This window comes from Phalaenopsis equestris, unplaced genomic scaffold, assembly GCF_001263595.1.
Source record: "Phalaenopsis equestris unplaced genomic scaffold, ASM126359v1 Scaffold000022, whole genome shotgun sequence".
Lineage (NCBI taxonomy): Eukaryota > Viridiplantae > Streptophyta > Magnoliopsida > Asparagales > Orchidaceae > Phalaenopsis > Phalaenopsis equestris.
This window is the reverse complement of record NW_018164464.1, coordinates 1512467-1532395: the sequence shown is the minus strand read 5'-3', so window position 1 is coordinate 1532395 and position 19929 is coordinate 1512467. Positions and strand designations below refer to the sequence as shown.

Sequence of the window (19929 nt, the reverse complement as noted above, 5' to 3'; positions counted from 1 at the left end):
GTGACGAGGGCGTCAAGTGATTGGGTGGAGGAGAATGTCACGGACAAATAGTCTCACATCGGCTAGATGTAGAGCCGAAAAGCAGTATTTAAGTCCTGGACTACCCATCACCCACAAGGGCTCTTTTGGGAGGTGACAGTAGCTTGAAGATCATTAATCGCTCGAAAATTGATTAGAATTTTTGCTCGGATGTGGCAAGTGGTATCAGAGCAGACTACTGCCTGCCAGGTGTGTGGACTTTTCATGGTCCAGTGGGACCCGCGGTGGAGTCGATCCGTGACGAGGGCGTCAAGTGATTGGGTGGAGGAGAATGTCACGGACAAATAGTCTCACATCGGCTAGATGTAGAGCCGAAAAGCAGTATTTAAGTCCTGGACTACCCATCACCCACAAGGGCTCTTTTGGGAGGTGACAGTAGCTTGAAGATCATTAATCGCTCGAAAATTGATTCGAATTTTTGCTCGGATGTGGCAAGTGGTATCAGAGCAGACTACTGCCTGCCAGGTGTGTGGACTTTTCATGGTCCAGTGGGACCCGCGGTGGAGACGATCTGTGACGAGGGCGTCAAGTGATTGGGTGGAGGAGAATGTCACGGACAAATAGTCTCACATCGGCTAGATGTAGAGCCGAAAAGCAGTATTTAAGTCCTGGACTACCCATCACCCACAAGGGCTCTTTTGGGAGGTGACAGTAGCTTGAAGATCATTAATCGCTCGAAAATTGATTCGAATTTTTGCTCGGATGTGGCAAGTGGTATCAGAGCAGACTACTGCCTGCCAGGTGTGTGGACTTTTCATGGTCCAGTGGGACCCGCGGTGGAGTCGATCCGTGACGAGGGCGTCAAGTGATTGGGTGGAGGAGAATGTCACGGACAAATAGTCTCACATCGGCTAGATGTAGAGCCGAAAAGCAGTATTTAAGTCTTGGACTACCCATCACCCACAAGGGCTCTTTTGGGAGGTGACAGTAGCTTGAAGATCATTAATCGCTCGAAAATTGATTCGAATTTTTGCTCGGATCGAGATCGATCGAAATAAACAAGCCGAGCTACGAGTCTAAATTTTAAATTGAAATTTTTTTTTTAGCCGATTTTGAGCGACTAACTTGGCTCGAATTTGAATAGTAACAGAACTACTTGCTTAGTAATAAACTATAAGTAGCCGGTGGATGTTTGTTTAACATTAATTTCTTAAATTGACTTTTAATAAAAAAATTTTATGCATACCCCAAGATTCCTTTTTTAATTCATAACATTTAAATTATATTTGCTCGGATCGAGATCGATCGAAATAAACAAGCCGTGCTACGAGTCTAAATTTTAAATTGAATTTTTTTTTAGCCGATTTTGAGTGACTAACTTGGCTCGAATTTGGATATTAACAGTGCTACTTGCTTAGTAATAAACTATAAATAGCCGGTGGATGTTTGTTTAACATTTATTTATTAAATTGACTTTTAATAAAAAATTTTTATGCATACCCCAAGATTTCTTTTTTAATTCATAACATTTAAATTATATTTTTTTACATATTTATCCTTTACTGGTACATAAAAATTAATATGTATTCCATTTTATTTAATTAAAACGGTGATTTTTTTTTTTTTAATTTTTATGTGAAAGATTTGAATGTTATAAATATAAAGTAGAATTCATGTGGGTTTTATGTAAATACTTCTAGGAATTGGATCACATACATGTAAATACACATTTAATTGAAAAAAACATATAGCAAATGCGCAGCTATATATGTATAACGAATTACTAGTGCTCTGCATTGTTGAAATACCTTAAAACATTCTTCGATCATAAAATGGATTGCACGAGCACTTTCGGAATATCAAACTTTTGCTATAACGAAAACCATATTATATGGTCTTCACACGTTAACAGTACGAACAGATTTCAAGCTATCGACTCAATTTAAATAAAATACACACAATTGAGAATGAATGGGTAATAATAAAATATTAATAATTCATTATATATATATACACGCTTCGTAGTTTAGGGATATAATTGTTTTAATGATAAATTGTGTGTGTGCACACCGTAGTTTAGGGATATAATTGTTTTAATGATAAATTATGTGTGTCACACACACAATTTATCATTAAAACAATTATATCCCTAAACTACGAAGCGAGCAAAACTATCCTATGCCTCCCTTGCCTATGCCTCACTATTTGTCCAATCAAAGCCTATGAAGGAAAAAAAAGAAAATTATAATAACTCATTCCTAATTATTCGACGTCCCTCTGCTCGCTTTCTTTCTGATCGACTTCTTAGGCTTCGATAGATGAGAAAATATTTCATGCGAGTATGAAAGTAGAGTTACATCCGAACTCCAATAACACGATGACACAAAGTTGATTTCACTTGTGACATATTAAAAGCAGAGCTACAACTACATTTATACGATCACATTGTACCGCCCAAATTGTGCCACAAATAAATAAATAATCTAACAAGGCATACTGAAACATAATAAAATTCTGATTTCAATATTGCAATAGAATTACATGAGGCTTTTTGTCATATTTTAGGAATTACAATCTCATTATATTGTCAAAATTGTGCCTAAAACCAACAAATTACTCAATAATGTTGTCTCAAAGCATCAGAAAAATCCAATTACATTAACACAATAAATTACATGAGGGTTTTTTTTAATTAGACAGTATAATTCCTTTATAATACCTAAATTATGCTTAAAATCAACAAATTACAAGCCTAAATTAATTTAAAATACCATAAAAATCTACTTTTTACAACGCAACAAATTAAAAAAAAAAAAAACTTGTTTTCTCAGAAATTAGGCAGTACAATCTCAATGCAATGCTTAAATTATGTCTAATTTCTTATAGTAGGTCAAATCACAAGTCAAGAATTTGTTATCCCGACTTTCTAGCGAAGGAAAGGCGGCTTTTAATCTCCGCTTACATAAGAGATCACATTAGTCGGGCAAGTCTAGATGATTTAGGGTATGCTTGGGGTAGCTTGTGCGTTTCAGAATAAACAGTTTATCCTAAAACGTAGCCTGCGGGTCGTTGCGGGGGTCGACTTGCGGCCTGCGTTTAGTGTAAAAAACTTAAACGCGGCACGCAGCGTTTTCAAAAACGCGCAAACCAAACGGTTAGGCGATGTTTTCAAAAACTCCGCCGCACTTATAAACTGCCCCAAACGCGGCCTTAATCTTCATATGCATAGAGATAATTTAATTTTATTAACATTTTACTATTTTAATTACCTTATAATTAAACACATATAGATTGAAGAATGTCATGTTTGAGGAGATGCATGACATTGCCATGCTTCATATTTTTTTGTTTTCTAATGGCGAAGTCATCATTGTTTAAGAAATAATTAGTCTTGCTTTCTGATAATTTAATGGACATTAATGCATATTTAATAATTTTATTTAATTAAAATATATAACCACCAATTGACATTTGCCTATTTTGATCCCTTCCCACAGGGGCATATTAAAATTTTATGATATTATATTTTTTTTCTTTGATATTATAATTAAGATTTTCTTAGAATTTAATCATTCGATGTTATAAATAATTATAAAAGCTTCCTATATATTTAATCCATCAATATGTAGATTTATTTTATACCATCCGCTTGATCTTCTTGCAAATCTACGACCGAGGTGTAGCAAGCAAAACTGCTGCAAGTAGATGCGTTACTCGTGTGTAGGGGTGCAAACGAGTCAAATTGAATTCGAGTAATGCCAAGCCCGAGCTCAGCTTGTCTAGCAAACTTGTACTGGCAGCACCCGGTTTGCGAGATGGCTAGCGAGCTTGAACAAAAACTCAACTTTTATGGGAGCTCGCTGGAGGAGTAGGAAGAGGAGGCAATGGGAGCTCACTGAAAAATGTATCGAAAGAACTAGTGGTAGGCTAATCGAGCCTGCTTGTGAGCTTGCGAGTGGAGCCAAGACGAGCTCGAGCTCTTTTAATAAACGAGCTCAAGTTTGAATTCATAGCTTGATAAGCTCGACTCATGAGCTCGGTAACGTGCCGAGCTCAAGTCTGCTCAACTCATTTGCACCTCCTCTCCTACCATCATCTCTTAGTGTAACAAAATCATAATTGCATGTTAAACCAATCTTCAATGTAGGGAATTTGAGATCATTTTATTTTCATTTTTACATGTTTTTATTTCTCATCTTTCAAAACAAATTAAGCCACAATTTCAAAATACTCAAATATAACTTTTAGATATTCTAAATATTTTCAAAAATGATAATCACCGTCCAACATAAGCCACAATTTCAAAATACTCAAATATAACTTTTAGAATGATAATCACCATCCAACATATTTTACTTCAAATCAAATCATAAACAACATAAACTAAAAGTTAAAAAAGTAAAAAATAAAAAGCAAAAAATGACATCATAAATTGTACTACAATCATATAAATAAAAGCAAGGAAGCATTCATAGTTTCTAGTTTTCTCCTAAACATAAACTCAAAGCTTCATATCAAGAATAACAACATCGCAGTCCTCCCAACCATCATAGCATTGATTAGCAATTGCATTTCTTTCAGCAGCATAAACATCATGAGGCAATTTCATGAAGTTGTAGAAAGGCAGTGCTTTTGGTGGAGTGGCTGAAGCTTCCCTCCCACCAATTTCTGTCTTCTGCTTGCAGAAAAACCAAACAGCTTATATTTAATGAAACAATCTCTTTGATTTCTAAGTGTAAGAAACTCACCTTATCTTCTTCATGGAATGCAGAGTAATATGCATTCAGATTTGGAAGCAACTTTAAATGAACATGTTGATTGGCACAGACAGAGAGATTAAAAAACATTTTTCATCATAGAATTCACAAGCTCATGAAAATTTAAGAACAATGAATCTAAGAGAAATATAGAAAACAGAAAACAAACATGCATTGTAAGCCGGAAAGTATAGAAAATTGTAGCTATCTTGCATAATTTCATTGCCCAAAAAGGGTTTATTTGATTCTTTGAAATAGCTATCTTGGTTCCTTCTATATCTAAGATCAATAATGGTGGGAATAGAAATGGCACAAATGTCGCGCTCTAAAAGGATATGACACCTAATGCTGCTTGGATCTTGAATACACAAATCTTGATGCATATAGAACTTCGCGGTTAAGCGAACTCACACACAAAGAATAAGGCCATAATGTAAGATGAAAGGCTTTTTGGGAGCTATGCTTGAGGTTTTTAAGGGAAAGCTTCTGTAAACAACACAATGGCTCCAAAACTCTTGATAAAAATTAAGACCATAATCTTAACACAATAATCTAATCTTATGTTGGTATCCACTAAATGAGAAAAATAACAAATAAACCCATAGATAATCATCTTATGAGCATTCAAGTGTCAGAGATTGCTCCGCTGATGCCATTAAAATTAAAAGGTATAATACCAGGCATACAGAAGTCCACTCTCTTCTTATGATGCTTCACTAATTTTGGTGGCATCACAACACTTCAATTTCTTTTATAAATCCTTAGTTCCATTAATGATGTATCAAATTAGAACAAAATAGACAAACTTAGCTAGGCTAAACTAATATTTAAAGTCAAATTGAATGAAATTTGACTAAAGAGTTGTGTTTTTAAACAAGAAGTGAAACCTACCAATTCAGTTAGATTGTCACAATGGAAATTTGATTTTTGGCTTCTCCTGATTGATAGACAAACCACAATAGATTGCTTGTATTATGTGTAATTTGCTCTCTTGTTTGATGTTTGTGTTTAACACTGTCATTGCCAGGTCTCAAAATCCGGATGCAAAAAGTGGAGGATTGCGTTAGGTAGTCAACAACTAACATAAATTTTTTGTCGAAAAATAATGACATGAATCATTTAAATCATTATGTAAACTTAATATGACACAATGGAGAAAAAGAAACCGACCCCAGTTAGTGGGATAAAGGCTTGTTGTTGTTGTTGTTTGATGTCTGTGTTCATTCTTTATAACACTAACACTCAAATGAGGCTTTACATGTATTTTTAATTTTTTAATAACCAAAACAAACATAATGGTTGAATTTGTATTTTCATAATGATAGTTTGATTTAGTTTTATGTTTGACCAACTTATTTGATTTAGATTTACATATAAGTCCAAAAGAATTCAAAGCAAATCGCTTATATTCTCGTGTGATTTGCTCTGTTAGCGCTGGCATGGAGTCCGGCCCACCCAACCCGCGAACTCTCGCTTCTGCCTCTCTTTCTGTTTTCACAAAACGATGCTTCTTATCGTAGGGCCCCCCCTCTTCACAAATAATCACTCCCTCCTTTCTTTTTTGCAAAGAGAAGCATCCCTTCGCCAGAAACTGTTCCCGCCTCATATATTTCGGGAAGCGAAGCATCACTTCGCTTCCTTCTCTTCGTGCATTTCTCTTCGTTATAAAAGGGCGGCTCTCCTTTAGATGTGGAAGTTACGGAAAGTCATGGTATTTTCTTCTTTAGGTTTCCTCGGGATTGAGGAAGAGTTCTTCGGGTTTCCACGGGACAGTGGAAGAGAAGAAGTGCAAGGAGGAGTAGTTTCTTGCAGCAGAAGGAAGAAGAAGGAAGAAGAAGAAGATTGTTCTCCCTAGGCTTCTTCTTGGTAGCTTGTGGCAGAAGAGAAATTTGGTTTATTTCTCTTGTAAGTTTGTCTTCATCGGTGTATCTCGGTGTAGAGTTTTCTTCGGTGTATCTAGGTGTAGAGAGAGAAGAATAGAGAGAGAACAACGAAGAGTGAGAGATTCCTCTTATAAGCCGAGGTGATCGACTGATGTAAATTTCCTCAAGTAGTAAAATCCTCTGCAACTCTGTGGACGTAGGCTAGGCAATTTGCTATAGCGGCTTTTTTTTTTTTTTTTTCAAAATTGAAAAAAAAAATGAATTTTTTCGATTTTTCGCTTCATCGATCGTTCTCCTGTTTGATTTATAAATATATACCACATCAACTGCTCTGGTATATATTTCATAACAACTGGTATCAGAGCTTTGTTCAGATCTGAGGAAGAATGATGGTTGCAGATGAAGTAAAGGTTTCAGGGATCAAGAAATTTGATGGCACAGATTTTGGTTATTGGAGAATGCAGATATTATTTTTATAAGAAGAAACTTCATCTTCCGTTATTGGGGAAAAGACCTGAAAGAATGGATGAGGCTGAATGGAATTTGTTGAATCGACAAGTTCTGAGGGTTATTCGATTGACTCTATCGACGTCTGTTGCACACATCGTCGTCAAGGAAAGTGTAGATATCATGACAGTCTTATCAGGTATGTATGAAAAGTCATCGGAGAATAACAAGGTGCACTTGATGAAGAAATTATTCAATTTGAAGATGGCGGAAGGTGTTTTTGTTGCTCAACACCTGAATATTTTCAATACTATCACAAATCAATTGTCATTTGTGGAAATTGATTTTGATGATGAGATATGTGCACTGATCTTGATTTGGCTGAGGAAGTTTGCAGGAAAGATTCTGTCGATGTCTCAGGTTCGAATTCAGCACTGAATGTTGATTTCAAAGGGAGATGACATGATAGGAACTCAAGGATAGAGAGATCAAAATCAAAGTTTAGTAAACAGACAACCTGTTAGAATTGTGACAAGACTGGCCACATAAAGAAGAACTGCAGGAATCCTCAGAAGATGGAGAATGATAGCAGAAATGTGGTATCTGAAGAGTCACAGAATGCACTTCTGTTGGCAGTTCATAGTTCTGTTGAAGACTTGATGTTGGGTTCAGGAGCTTTGAATGTGGTAGAAAATCTACCAAAGGCCACAGTGCAAGGCAGTGATGGAAGTGAAGAAGAGAGTGGGTCCAGGGCACCCATTCCTATTGTTCCACAGACATATATTACAGAACCACAGAGCTATGAAGAAATCTTGCAACATAAAAATTTGAGCAAGTGGGAGCTGGCAGAACTTCCACCAGGGAAGAAGACCTTGCACAACAAATGGGTGTACCAGATAAAAACTGAGTGTGATGTCAGTAAAAGGTACAAAACTAAACTTGTTGGAAAAGACTTTCAGCAGATGCAGGATGTTGCCCATGCAGTGAGAGTTGTAAAAAGAGACAAGAGTGACCCAAGAAATAGCTTAGAGGTGCAAAACTATGTGGAGTCTGCTGATGAGGGTGTTACTCTTGAGAAACTGAAGTTATGCACAGCTTCAGTTGGTCTTCTGGAGTGAAGACTGAGACTTTGAGTTGCACGTGTGGAGGATTCATGATGGAAGATTCATGTTTGAAGTAAAGGACGACACTATCAGTGGAGGATTCAGTTCGAGGAAGGAGACGTTGTAGCAGGCGTACCGATCTCCAAGTGGGAGATTGTTAGCGCTGGCATGGAGTCCGGTCCACCCAACCCGTGAACTCCCGCTCCCGCCTCTTCTATTTTTATGAAACGACGCTTCCGATCGCGAAGGGTCACACCTCTTCACAAATAATCACTCCCTCCTTTCTTTTTTGCAAAGAGAAACATCCCTTCGCCAGAAACCGTTCCCGTCTCCTCTATTTCACGAAGAGAAGCATCCATTCGCTCCTTTCTCTTCGTTATAAAAGGGCGGCTCTCCTTTAGATGTGGAAGTTACGAGAAGTAACGAGAAGTTACGGAAAGTCACGGTATTTTCTTCTTTAGGTTTCCTCGGGATTGAGGAAGAGTTCTTCGGGTTTCCACGGGACAGTGGAAGAGAAGAAGTGCAAGGAGGAGTAGTTTCTTGCGGTAGAAGGAAGAAGAAGGAAGAAGAAGAAGATTGTTCTCCCTAGGCTTCTTCTTGGTGACTTGTGGCAGAAGAGAAATTGAGTTTATTTCTCTTGTAAGTTTGTCTTCTTCGGTGTATCTCGGTGTAGAGTTTTCTTCGGTATATCTCGGTGTAGAGAGAGAATAACAAAGAGAGAAGAAGAGAGAGAGCAACGAAGAGTGAGAGATTCCTCTTGTAAGTCGAGGTGATCGACTGGTATAAATTTTCTCAAGTAGTAAAATCTTCTGCAACTCCGTGGACGTAGGCAATTTGCCGAACCACGTAAATCTGTGTTCTTTTCTGGTGTAATTTTTTCTCGTTCTATTTTTCGCTTCGTCGATCGTTCTCCTGTTTGATTTATATATATACCACATCAACTGCTTTAGTATATATTTCATAACACTCATGTGGTGCTCACTGATTATACGACTTTGATGAGATTCTACCTATTTAAACTTTTTCGCTTAAAATAATTTTAATAAAAATCTTAAATTGAAATCTAAACAAAATCCATCAGGTTTGTTTACAATATCATAAAGGGAATTTAATTTGGTTTCATATTTGGCTAATGTTTTGTTTTGATTTAAATTTAATACAAGTTATTTGAAATAAAATCAAATCATGCACACAATTGAAAATTCCAAATGGAAACTTGGCAAGTGTTCATACATCTTAAAAAAAAAAGCCATATCATTATACATCGTTTATACTCCCGTGCAATTTATTCTCTTGTTTGGAGTTAGTGATCGCTCTTTATAACTCTTGACTTGTAACTCCCGATTTTTGGTAAAGTTAGCACTTTAAAGCAAAAATGAGGTAGAGAAGGAGATGAGGCATTTGCAAGTAAGGGTTAAGTCTCATGTGCGATACCACTTAAATGATCTTAATCTATTAGAGTTAAATGAAAATATGACACCCAATAGACACAATGGAGAAAAATGATTCATGTAGCCGACCTGACTTAGTGGGATAAAAACTTGATGTTTTTGTTGTTGTTGTTATATAACATAAATGATGTAATTTAGATGGTGCATCAAGACACACACACAAACACAAACACACATAGATGTGTAAATTATATAGTACATATAATATAGATGTGAAAATTATATAGTACGATACAACTAATGTCTTGAATTATTTTGTACAATCATGTTGAACATATAAACTGTAAAATGCTCTTATATTAATTTTACTGTAAATTTACCTGACATGCATATTATTTTATTTTCATTGTGTTACTGTAATTTAGAAGTAGAAGTATTCACTGGTTGATAGATAATTGAATTTTAAATTAATATTTTTAAGTTTAAATTTTTATTTTAAGAAAAGTAATAAATGAAAAAATATTTATAAAAAACGGGGATAATCAGAAAAATAAGATAAGTTTAAGAAATATTTTTTATATGGTGACTCTTTCAATTATTTTTTTGATTATTAAACGTTAGTTATAAAAAATGTGAATATCAAAATTTAATTTTCATCGCCCGACCATTTGGTCCCCACCTTGTAAAACTCCAAGCCATGGGTCGGGCCGAGTCGTGACAAAAGTAATATAAAAAAACAAGGTATGGGATTAAACAATATAATCTTGATGAAAGGGTCAATAAGATAATTACATGAAAATTAATAATAATAAAATTAAAAGTTTAGGTTAACTATAATCAAGTAATTATTTTAATCACCCAAATGGATACACCCAAGATTATAAAGGAGAAAAATAAGGTAGGAAACGAGGAATTAAAGCCTGCCATAACAATGAACATGAATGTCATGACCGTGCCGAGATGAGTAAGATCCTACTTTATTTCTAGTTTATTTTTTATGATTTTAATAATAAACGTAAACTTAAAATCAAACAAAATCTAATTGTTCTATTTAGATTGTCATAATGATAGATTAATTTTATTTTCATATTTGATTAATTAGTTTGCTTTGATGAAAGCATAAGTTCATTTAGAATTAAAGAAGTGATGATAATAATGTACTCATAATTACTTTGGAACTAAAACGTAAATTTGGAGATCAAATTCTTTTAAAAGAGATCATAAGTTATAAACATGAACTGATAAAAAGTGTTGAATCAGACCAATCTAAACCACAAATGTGAACTTTTGATCGCACATAGCCCTCCCTGTCTAGCAATTTGCCCTAGCAAGTGTTGTCTCAATCCTCAACAGATGTGCAAATCTTATGCTTATCGCCCTTCTTAGTTGCCTTACATTACAATTTAAAATACTTGAAAACCTAGTTATTACATCCCTTTAGCCGACCACAATCGCCCAGTCTCTTCAATGGAGCTTCGCATCGTCCTCTCGAGGAACTAGCCATAACACTATTCCCCTCCATCTGATCGAAAACCAACTATAGTGATTTCTTTCCTCATTTCCTTCTCTATTGATCGAGCAAACATAAATAGTGAATTATCACCTTTATCCTTTTTTTTTGTCTTCTTTTATCCTTTTCTTCTTCCTTATATTCTTTTTCTTCTCTGCCATTTTCATTTTTTGAGACTTTATCATTTTGCCTACTCTACATAATATGATAAGAAGAGTTTAGTTTCTTAAATTTATAAAAGAATAATGTTTATTTAATTCCCTATTGTTTAAGAGATTAAGTTAATATGGATCTAGATTAAATTATAGTTAATTTTAATTTAGTTATAATTATAAGTTTAAATCTGTAAAAACAATTAACCTATGTTAGTTATAGGATAACCTAGGTTGGCAAAGGTGTGTCCTTTTTAATCAAATATAAATTTTCAATGCTTCTTCTTTGTGTAATTGATTGAATATTATTATTATTTAAGGCTTTCAGTCTGGTATTTATCTATTTCATCTATTTGAGATTCTAAAGAACATTGATTTAAACATTGCAACCACATGAGCAGCTGTTATTTATTAAAGGATAAACATATCATTTTTTATTAGAGACATTATTCCTGACAATTATAGAAGAATTCTAGATTTCTTTTTAGATTGTCAAGCCTGCCTTTATTACTTGAATATTTATTATTCTAGTAGATCCCTCTTAATGTTCGAAATGAAATAACAAGTTGCATATGTAAATTGTTATTAATTTATTGCTACATAATTCATGTATACTGAACTTATTTCTATAGTAACAATACATTATATCTATTAAATATAATAAACTTTATTCTTGTAACTTACGTTTTAATATATAAATAAAATTGATCGTATTATTTACAAAATATATTAAAATTTGCTTATGATAAATAAAAATTGTATATCTATGCGCAGTGATGTATATGTAAGTAGAGCCCTTTTGAATATTATCTAAATGTGTCAATTGGCACATAGAATGATGACTATCTACTTATAATCATCAGATTTCTATGGGTTAGTGTCCACATTCCCAGTTTAAAAGTGTCTCCATAAAACTAACCATAGATGTGCAAATGGATGGACAATAGAATGATAAATGACTAATATCACATTTAGAAACATATGATTATACTCGATATAGTTGCATTTGGATAAGTTAGAATAAAAATACATTACTTACAGCTAACATGCAAATGAGCATCAAAATCATATTAGAATATGCCACACTCTTCATTGAAGCAATATGATTACTCTAGCTTGATTATTTGATGCAACTTATTGCATTGCTATTGTATAGTCAAAAAGCTTCTTTTTTTGTCCATGTTGTTTGCCATAATAACTTGTCATTTATTCTAAATAAATAGGAGTTATTGGATTTGAGTTATCAAACTTAAAATTTTTCCAGGATTTTATTTGGAATTTCTATGTTTGGGCAGTAGCTCTATTTATATTCTTATTAGGGTTTGGGTAGTTATGATTCTATAATTATTACTTACACTTTATTTTTCACTAGTTACTATTATTACCTCCTCGTAGTGCCAAAGTTATGGACTCTATTAATACAATAAATATTCTTACTTTCGTTCGATTATTCTTAATAATTATAGTTGGTTGTATATGAATCTTTTCTCATGAGTACAAAAAAATTATAACTCCATCTTAATTTTTGAAAAATATTTCAAAAGTTGAGGTCCATCCATTCAATCTGTCCTATCTTATCAAAGTGTATAGCTTTCTTAAACTAGCCTGTGAAATGAGGTGAGTGTTGGAGATATAAAAGTAGTCACGCTAAGTTTGAGCCATTTATATAATCTCACCAAATTTTCCATTTAGAAATGGCATTAGTGACATCCATTTGTATGATTGGCCAGTTCTGAATAAGAACTATTATAAGAAAAGCAAAAATAATGAGCATTTTGATGGCAACGCTAAATTTTTATCTGTAATCAATGTATTTCTCTTGCTTATAGCCTTATGCAATGAGTTGTGCCTTGAGTGGTGTGATTTTGCCATCGGAGCTATATTTTATTTTAAATGTTCATTTGCTATTGAAGAAGTTTGAGTTGGGGATGATGAAATGAGGATCCACATGCCTTGAGCTTGTCAAGCTAGACAATATGTGACATAGTTGTTTTCCATTGTTTCATCTTGATCGTGAAGGAGTAACAAGTTGGATCACTCAAAGTGATAGTTTGAGTCAAGTTGAAAATTTGTTTTGGCTTAAGCTCATCGTTCTTAAGATGGATTTTTAGAAGCGTCCAGTTGGCGCAGAAATTTGCTGGTTTTGAGTTACTAGTCAAATGAATGTGGGGTGAGAATAAAAGAAAGAAGAGGTGCTGAGATAATGGAATATAATGCAATGGTGAGGATTTGGTCAACCAGAATCCATGTATTGTATTGGGGATTAGAATTGAGAGAGCCGTCATTGTTGATTGTATGTTAGGAAGGACGCGGGATAGATCGATAGAGGAACCTGTTGAAGCCATTAGCCTGGAAGAATTTAAGATCTTCCAATATTCGTGTCAGGTGACTCTCCGGTGAAAATAGAATGTTAATGATGTTTTTGGATATTAGACGCCAACATTTTATTGAGAGAGCATTTGTCATTGCTTGAGTTGGTAGTTATTGAAGCTTTGTAAACAACTAACCTGTTTCTTAGCAACAATGATATCAGAAACTTGTTGGATGGGCATGGCTTGGAGGGGTAAAGCACTGCTGTAAACTGAAGGTAAGCATGCCAAGCTAAAAGCGCTGCTGTCAAAAGGATTGGTGATACCTTCTTCAAAAGTGTGAATCCTCTTCCCTGTAGGGTGGTTGCTTGAAACACCATCTCTGAGAATTAAATTGAACAGCTTTATTCAGCAAATAAAACTATAGGCCAAAAAAACAAAGAAAAACTAAATTTTGAATCAAACTTACGATGAACAATCAGTGTTTTCCCCTTGAGATTCATTGATCACAAATGTGCCACAATTTGAACGAGAAATTTGAGTGGATTCTGTAGTAAAGATGACTATTTGATTTCGGTCCGGATCAATTTGAAAGGATGATAGATGATTCATGCCAACAAACTAAATGTCCAGGGCTTGTAAGAAATAGTGAATAAAACAAGAGAATTTAACACAGAGAAATTAATAATAAATTGAAGAAAACCTGATCCATCGTAATCTGCTGATCTGCCCTGAGCAAGGGATTCATAATGCCATGATGGCTTTGGTTTGAAGGGAGCTCCATTTCCATCTGAAGGCCAGCTTCAGGAAATAGATCAAATGGCGAAGATTTCACCACCTGAGAAGACAGCAAGTAATTTCAGAGGCATTTCAACAAGCAGTTGGTGCTCAATAGTGAAAAACAAAAATAATCGAAGCAATTGAACAAGCCACGGAGACCTGGTTTATCTGAGGCTGAAGCTCAGGTTTCTGCAACGGCAACATCAGTTCCGGCCTCAATGGCGTTTGCTTCACCTCGGATGCGACGAGAGAAGGCAGCGAGTCAAAGCTAGTGGAAGCATCGCTCTGCAAAGGGCTCGACAACAATGGCATTGGGCCGTCGCTGGAAGCCAGTGGGTTTAAATCCTCTAACTGATACGGCGACATGGATGAGTTTTCAGCAATACGCCCGAACTGGGAAGTGGGATCAAACTCTGGGAGGAAAGGGACGGTCATGTTTGGCTGATGGCCAGGCGAAAGAAACGTTGCTTCCTCTTCGCCATCAGAAATACGGTGTTCTTGCTGCGCCATTTCGTAATCACAGAAACTAAGTCAGGAAGAAAGGCGAGAGCTTTCACCGCGAAGCAACCAGGAGAAGAAGAAAAGGATGAACAAGACGAATTTAGGGAGGAAAGGCAGCTTTTTGATGGGCTAGGATCGGTGATCGATCGAAGGACATGGAAGATAAAGCTGAGGTGGAGAGCAGAGAGCGAATCCATGGGTAGAAAAGAAGGGCCCTTCGCTTTATTTCAGAAATCATTGCCCTCGTGTTCCTATGGCTATTTTTAGCTTTGACCAAATTTGGCTGCCTAATGCGCGCTGGCTGCATCCAGAACCTCTCCTCTGAATTACAGAAGAATTTCAGTATTATTAATTTTTAGCTTTGACCAAATCTAATTTAAATTTTGAATTCTCATTTATTATATTAATTTTTGAATGAGCATCAATTTTTACTGGTTTACCATTTGGGCCTTGAGATTGGTAATTTTAATTGAATTGCAGTTTAATTGTGGGTCAATTAGATGCGAGAAACTATATTGTACTTTGTGGTTATGTACTTACAATGATGGATGAAGTTGTCACATTATCATAATTTCACGTATATACGGTGTGTCCCCTCCACCACCCTCGTAATTACATACTTTGTAAGTACACAATATTTTTTTATTAGATGAAGACCACCCAAAACTTGCTCTATAAATTAATGGTTCGCTTTCTTCTATTTTTCAATCCTACTCAAACATCAAAATTTGTGGTAAAATCCCAACTCTTAGTTTTCATTTTTATCAAATCTTCAATAATTTGATCAAGACACGGGTAAATACATGATTCGATAGTTCAACAAAATAATATGGGGGGGAATTCTGTAAATACCAATGTTTCAGGTAGTTTCTATGTAAAGTTTAGATTACAACTTAATTGTTGTTGGTCCATTGGATTGGATTATACAATTATTTCCTTAAGAGAATTTTTGTGATGATAAATGAATTGTTTGATAATGTACTTGAGCAATTTATGACTTGTATTAAAGTTTTGGCTTGTACTTGAGCAATTTTTTTGATGATAACTTGTACTAGTATTTCTCTTTAATATAATTTATTATTACTTAGTTTATAGCTTTAAATGAGTGAATTTTATTTATTAAATGATAAACATATCATGTTTTAATCAAAGAAGTTATTCTTGGCAGATGTATTAGAAGATTACTATATATTTTCTTAGTTTGTTGAGTTCGTCTTTATTACTCGGTAATTTATTATGTCAGCAGATTTTTTTTAATGGTCATGATGATAACTTTAACATTCGTGTATTCCAAAATCTAAAATTTAGTTAGTTAAAATGTTGGCCTAAAGAACACTTCATAAACCTATCAATTTTTAGGGTTGTTGCTTATGTCTTGGTCTAATAGAAAAATAGATTTTATTGTAATAAAAAAGTGTACAAGAAAAATGAAGAATGTGCATGCATACCACACAATGCCTACCCATTTACACATTTAACATCTAAACTTTAGTTTTTGCTTATATGGAACTCAATTTTTTTAGCATCACATCTAAAATATCATTAATGTGAATTATTCTCAAGTCCAGAGCACATTATGTGATTTTCACACTAAATGTTATAAATATAAAGTTCAAAGTCCAAATGACGTTGCCCTTATAGGAAGCTTTTCCCGAACCCAGCATAATATAAACCCTATTTAATTCCTTATATTAAATAGGGGAATTTGTCGGCCAATATATTGGTTTTCGCAGACCAAACGGATGTCATAACTTTCTCTAGTTTATTTGATCGAGCCTCACCCTCAATTCTTGTGTTCATCCTTTGGGATAGATACAGGATTTGAGGTAAAGCGCTCTTTCATTTAAACTATGAAAATTATGGGGTCAGTTTGACTTCATCTTTTTCAAAACTAAATTTTTTTAAACATCCTTCTGAAGCAGGCAAACTGGATTTCAATTCCGATGACCGACAGCTTCTTACAGGCAAACCCCACACCAAAAATAGTGCCGACAGGGATAAATCCTTATTTGCCTATGATCCTCAAAGCTTTTCTATGAGATCCCTACGTTGTTGTTGACAACTAGGGATAAATCCTTATTTGCCTATGCTAGGTCATGAGAAACGTTGGAAATCAATATTACAGTTAAAAAAGTTTAAACCTGCCAAATTTCTTAGGAATCCTTTAGTCTCATACATATGTTGTAATCTTATGCTGATAATATGTCTATTCCACTAGGTGGTTGTATGTTAACTTAATTATTCTCTTAGAAAATGGTTATAATTCATTGATCACAAGGGATTTTAACTTTATAATTGGTCATATTAGAAGTAAATTATGATTATAATGCTAACACATTAACATGATTCAAATAAAAGTATACAAAAAGTTTTGGAAAAACTCATGGAGAAAACATTTGATTCATTCACAAACCCTAATCAAAGGAGAACAAAAATATTTAGCCACTATGCATGAGAGGAGAAAATATCAAAAACTTCATTATAATAAAGAATATTAACATGTAAAACAAGTAGAATCAAACTAGAAAATTCTTGTCCTGCTTTACTCATGATCCTCCTTGTATAGTGCAAGCATTCCACATGTTCTCCCTCAAATAAGCACTCAATTAATCTCACCCTCCAAATCTCCAATCTCACATAAAAATCTCTAGAAAATTCTCTCCAAAAAAAAAACATAAGGAGAAAATGCTATGATAACCAAAAAAGAAGACTTTTTTAATCCTAGAGAAGATACTTCATAACCAAAAGATCTCTAGGGCTTTAATGCAAGCACTTTAAAAATCCATGCATCAAACATCGCCTCAAAACCTATAAAATTTGTCAAATGACAGAAGGGATGCGCCTGCACTACTGTCCAACACAGGAGCCTCACTATCTTTGTGGGGTAGTGCGAGGGCGTTACCTCCTCAGTGGGGTGGCACAAACATGTTGTCTATGTTGGCTTTTTTTTTTTTTGGTGGTGGGAGGGGAGTAGGGTGGGGGGGGGAGCAATTTACCTTCAGCTCCCTGAAGTGTGGGATGTGATTACTCCTGTTCCCAGGCCATTGAATTACCTGAGGGTCAAGTCCCTCAGTGTGGTGTAAAATAACTGACACTTTAGTGCGAAAAATATTTTAAGAAGACAGATAGTCGACTCAAAGGAAGCAATATAATCATATGGATCACTTCGACCCTTACATGATTCTAATGAAAGGAGTTTGAACTTCTACAATGGATCAACATTAAAGATCTGCTAAAAGAACACCTTCTCTAGTTAGAAGTAAGCCTCAATACACCCAAACAATTGCCTGATCAATAGTGTAGACCCATCACCATTCCGGTACTGGGAGTCTTCCATCATTTATGCCCCCTAAATCATTCTACGACCTTGGGTTTTGGGTTCTTCTTATCTAGGGCTCTACTTCAATCTTCCATCAAGTACCGCACTGATCCATTATGAAATTTGACCTGTCATTTGGTCTCTAAGTTCTTGGATTTGCTATTGTGCAAATTCTCTCATGCACTCGATGTTTGTTGTGTCTCTCAGATGAGCTCTTTCTCGGTGGTGTGCTTATATTCTTAATGATGGCTTGATGCACACTTATCGCACCTCTTAAGATGTTGAAATCTGATAAGTGTTGTGAATCACACCCAATGTATAGATCCTAGGACGAACCAGAGAAACAAAGAGTGAGGAATTGAGAAAGAGAGAGAAAGAGAATCCATAGTAACACAAGAGTTTTGATAAAGTAAATTCAATAGTCCCTTATTGTAGAAATAACCCTCTATGTATGTATTTCAGGGGAATCTAGTATAAAGTTACATGTTTGTCCCCGTTTTAATAAGGACCTTGCAAAAAATTATGACACTTTTTCATACTCGTAACAAACCGTGCTAGACCTCAACCAAAAGTGAGGTCAACAACTCTTTCATATTTATAACAGATCCTGACATAGTTTTGTTATTGTAATTGCTTGAAGAGGGTCATCTGATGACTCATTAATCATATCTCTCGGATGGATGAAAGTTTTTGGTCAATGGCAGTCATTTGGTCGGCTGAATGGTCGTCAGTCGACCTCTCAAGAGTTCATTCTAAGAAGAGGCCCTCTTGTCGTTAAGATGTATTGGGGCGTCAAGCAGAGGGTGTACCAAGAGGCCCTCTTGTCGTTAAGATGTATTGGGGCGTAAAGCAGAGGGTGTAGTGTTATCTGACGGGTAGCTTTCACTGGATAAAGAACATTCTCAGAGGGTCAGAAAGGTGTTCCATGGGAGACGCTTTAGCCATTTTATAAGGAGTTCCAAAATCTGTTGAGGGAGTGGGTTTTGATAGACCATCCCTAAGATTAGGCCGCTTCTATGTTTTTTGTTTGGTTGTACTTCAGTTTGGTTGGCTCAAATTTCTGACCAATGAAACTGATGCTTGATGTTTCCATTTTTTGACTATCTTAATACACCGTTATTTGGCATTCATAAGTGAGATCCGCCAAATTTCTGGCCCGTTTGGGGCAACTTATGACTATCGTGTTTATTTCTTGTGATGGACCCGCATTTCTGCAAACAGCGTTTTAAATTTTATATTACACGCGGATCGCGGGTCTATCACTGCGATCCGCGTTTACACTCTTAAGTTTACCCCGCTGCCCCTCTTCTTTCTCCTTCGGCATCGCTCTGCAACTCCGTCGCTCCGCAGGTATATCTCGTCCCTGTGCTCTTCTCTCCTCTCTTCCCTCTTGTCCATCATTTCTGCGCTCCTCTCTGTTTCTCCTCTCTGCGCTCCTCCCTCCACTCTTCCCTCCCTGTCCCCTATATCGATGAATATCGAGCTGTTAGAGTAGATCTAGTTTAGGGTTCGATGTATATTTATTGTAGAAATGCAGATCCATTTTTTCAGTGAATATGGAGGTGGTTTCATTGTTTTGAAGTTTTCTTTCTCTCTTTCTCCTTTGCTATGTCATGTGTTTGAGGCATATATATGCACTATTTTCTACTTGTTCATTTATTTATACACTACTATCGGTTTTTATATGTCCATTTTCCCCTCTTAATGATTGTCAGAAACTATTATAGAGCCTACAAGAGAAATGCATAAGTATTGTGTGGCAAGCTTTGTTGTATTATCGATAAGAACTATGCAAATG

The 19929-nt window shown here is 35.4% G+C and overlaps 1 protein-coding gene across 2 annotated transcripts; it reads right to left on the bottom strand.

The window, feature by feature from the left end:
• Window positions 1-4399: 4399 nt before the first annotated feature.
• Window positions 4400-14997, bottom strand: LOC110018502. 2 transcript variants are annotated; one of them, XM_020715837.1, is made up of 5 exons: window positions 14471-14997; window positions 14235-14369; window positions 14001-14152; window positions 13730-13913; window positions 4400-4654 (listed from the first exon to the last, which is right to left on the bottom strand). In XM_020715837.1, the coding sequence occupies exons 1-5, from the start codon at window positions 14819-14821 to the stop codon at window positions 4481-4483; spliced, it is 996 nt and encodes a 331-aa protein (XP_020571496.1). In that variant the 5' UTR covers window positions 14822-14997; the 3' UTR covers window positions 4400-4480. The 2 variants fall into 2 exon arrangements, with proteins under 2 accessions (XP_020571496.1, XP_020571497.1); XM_020715838.1 differs by having other exon boundaries at window positions 4501-4654; window positions 13858-13913.
• Between the last annotated feature and the right edge of the window lie 4932 nt (window positions 14998-19929).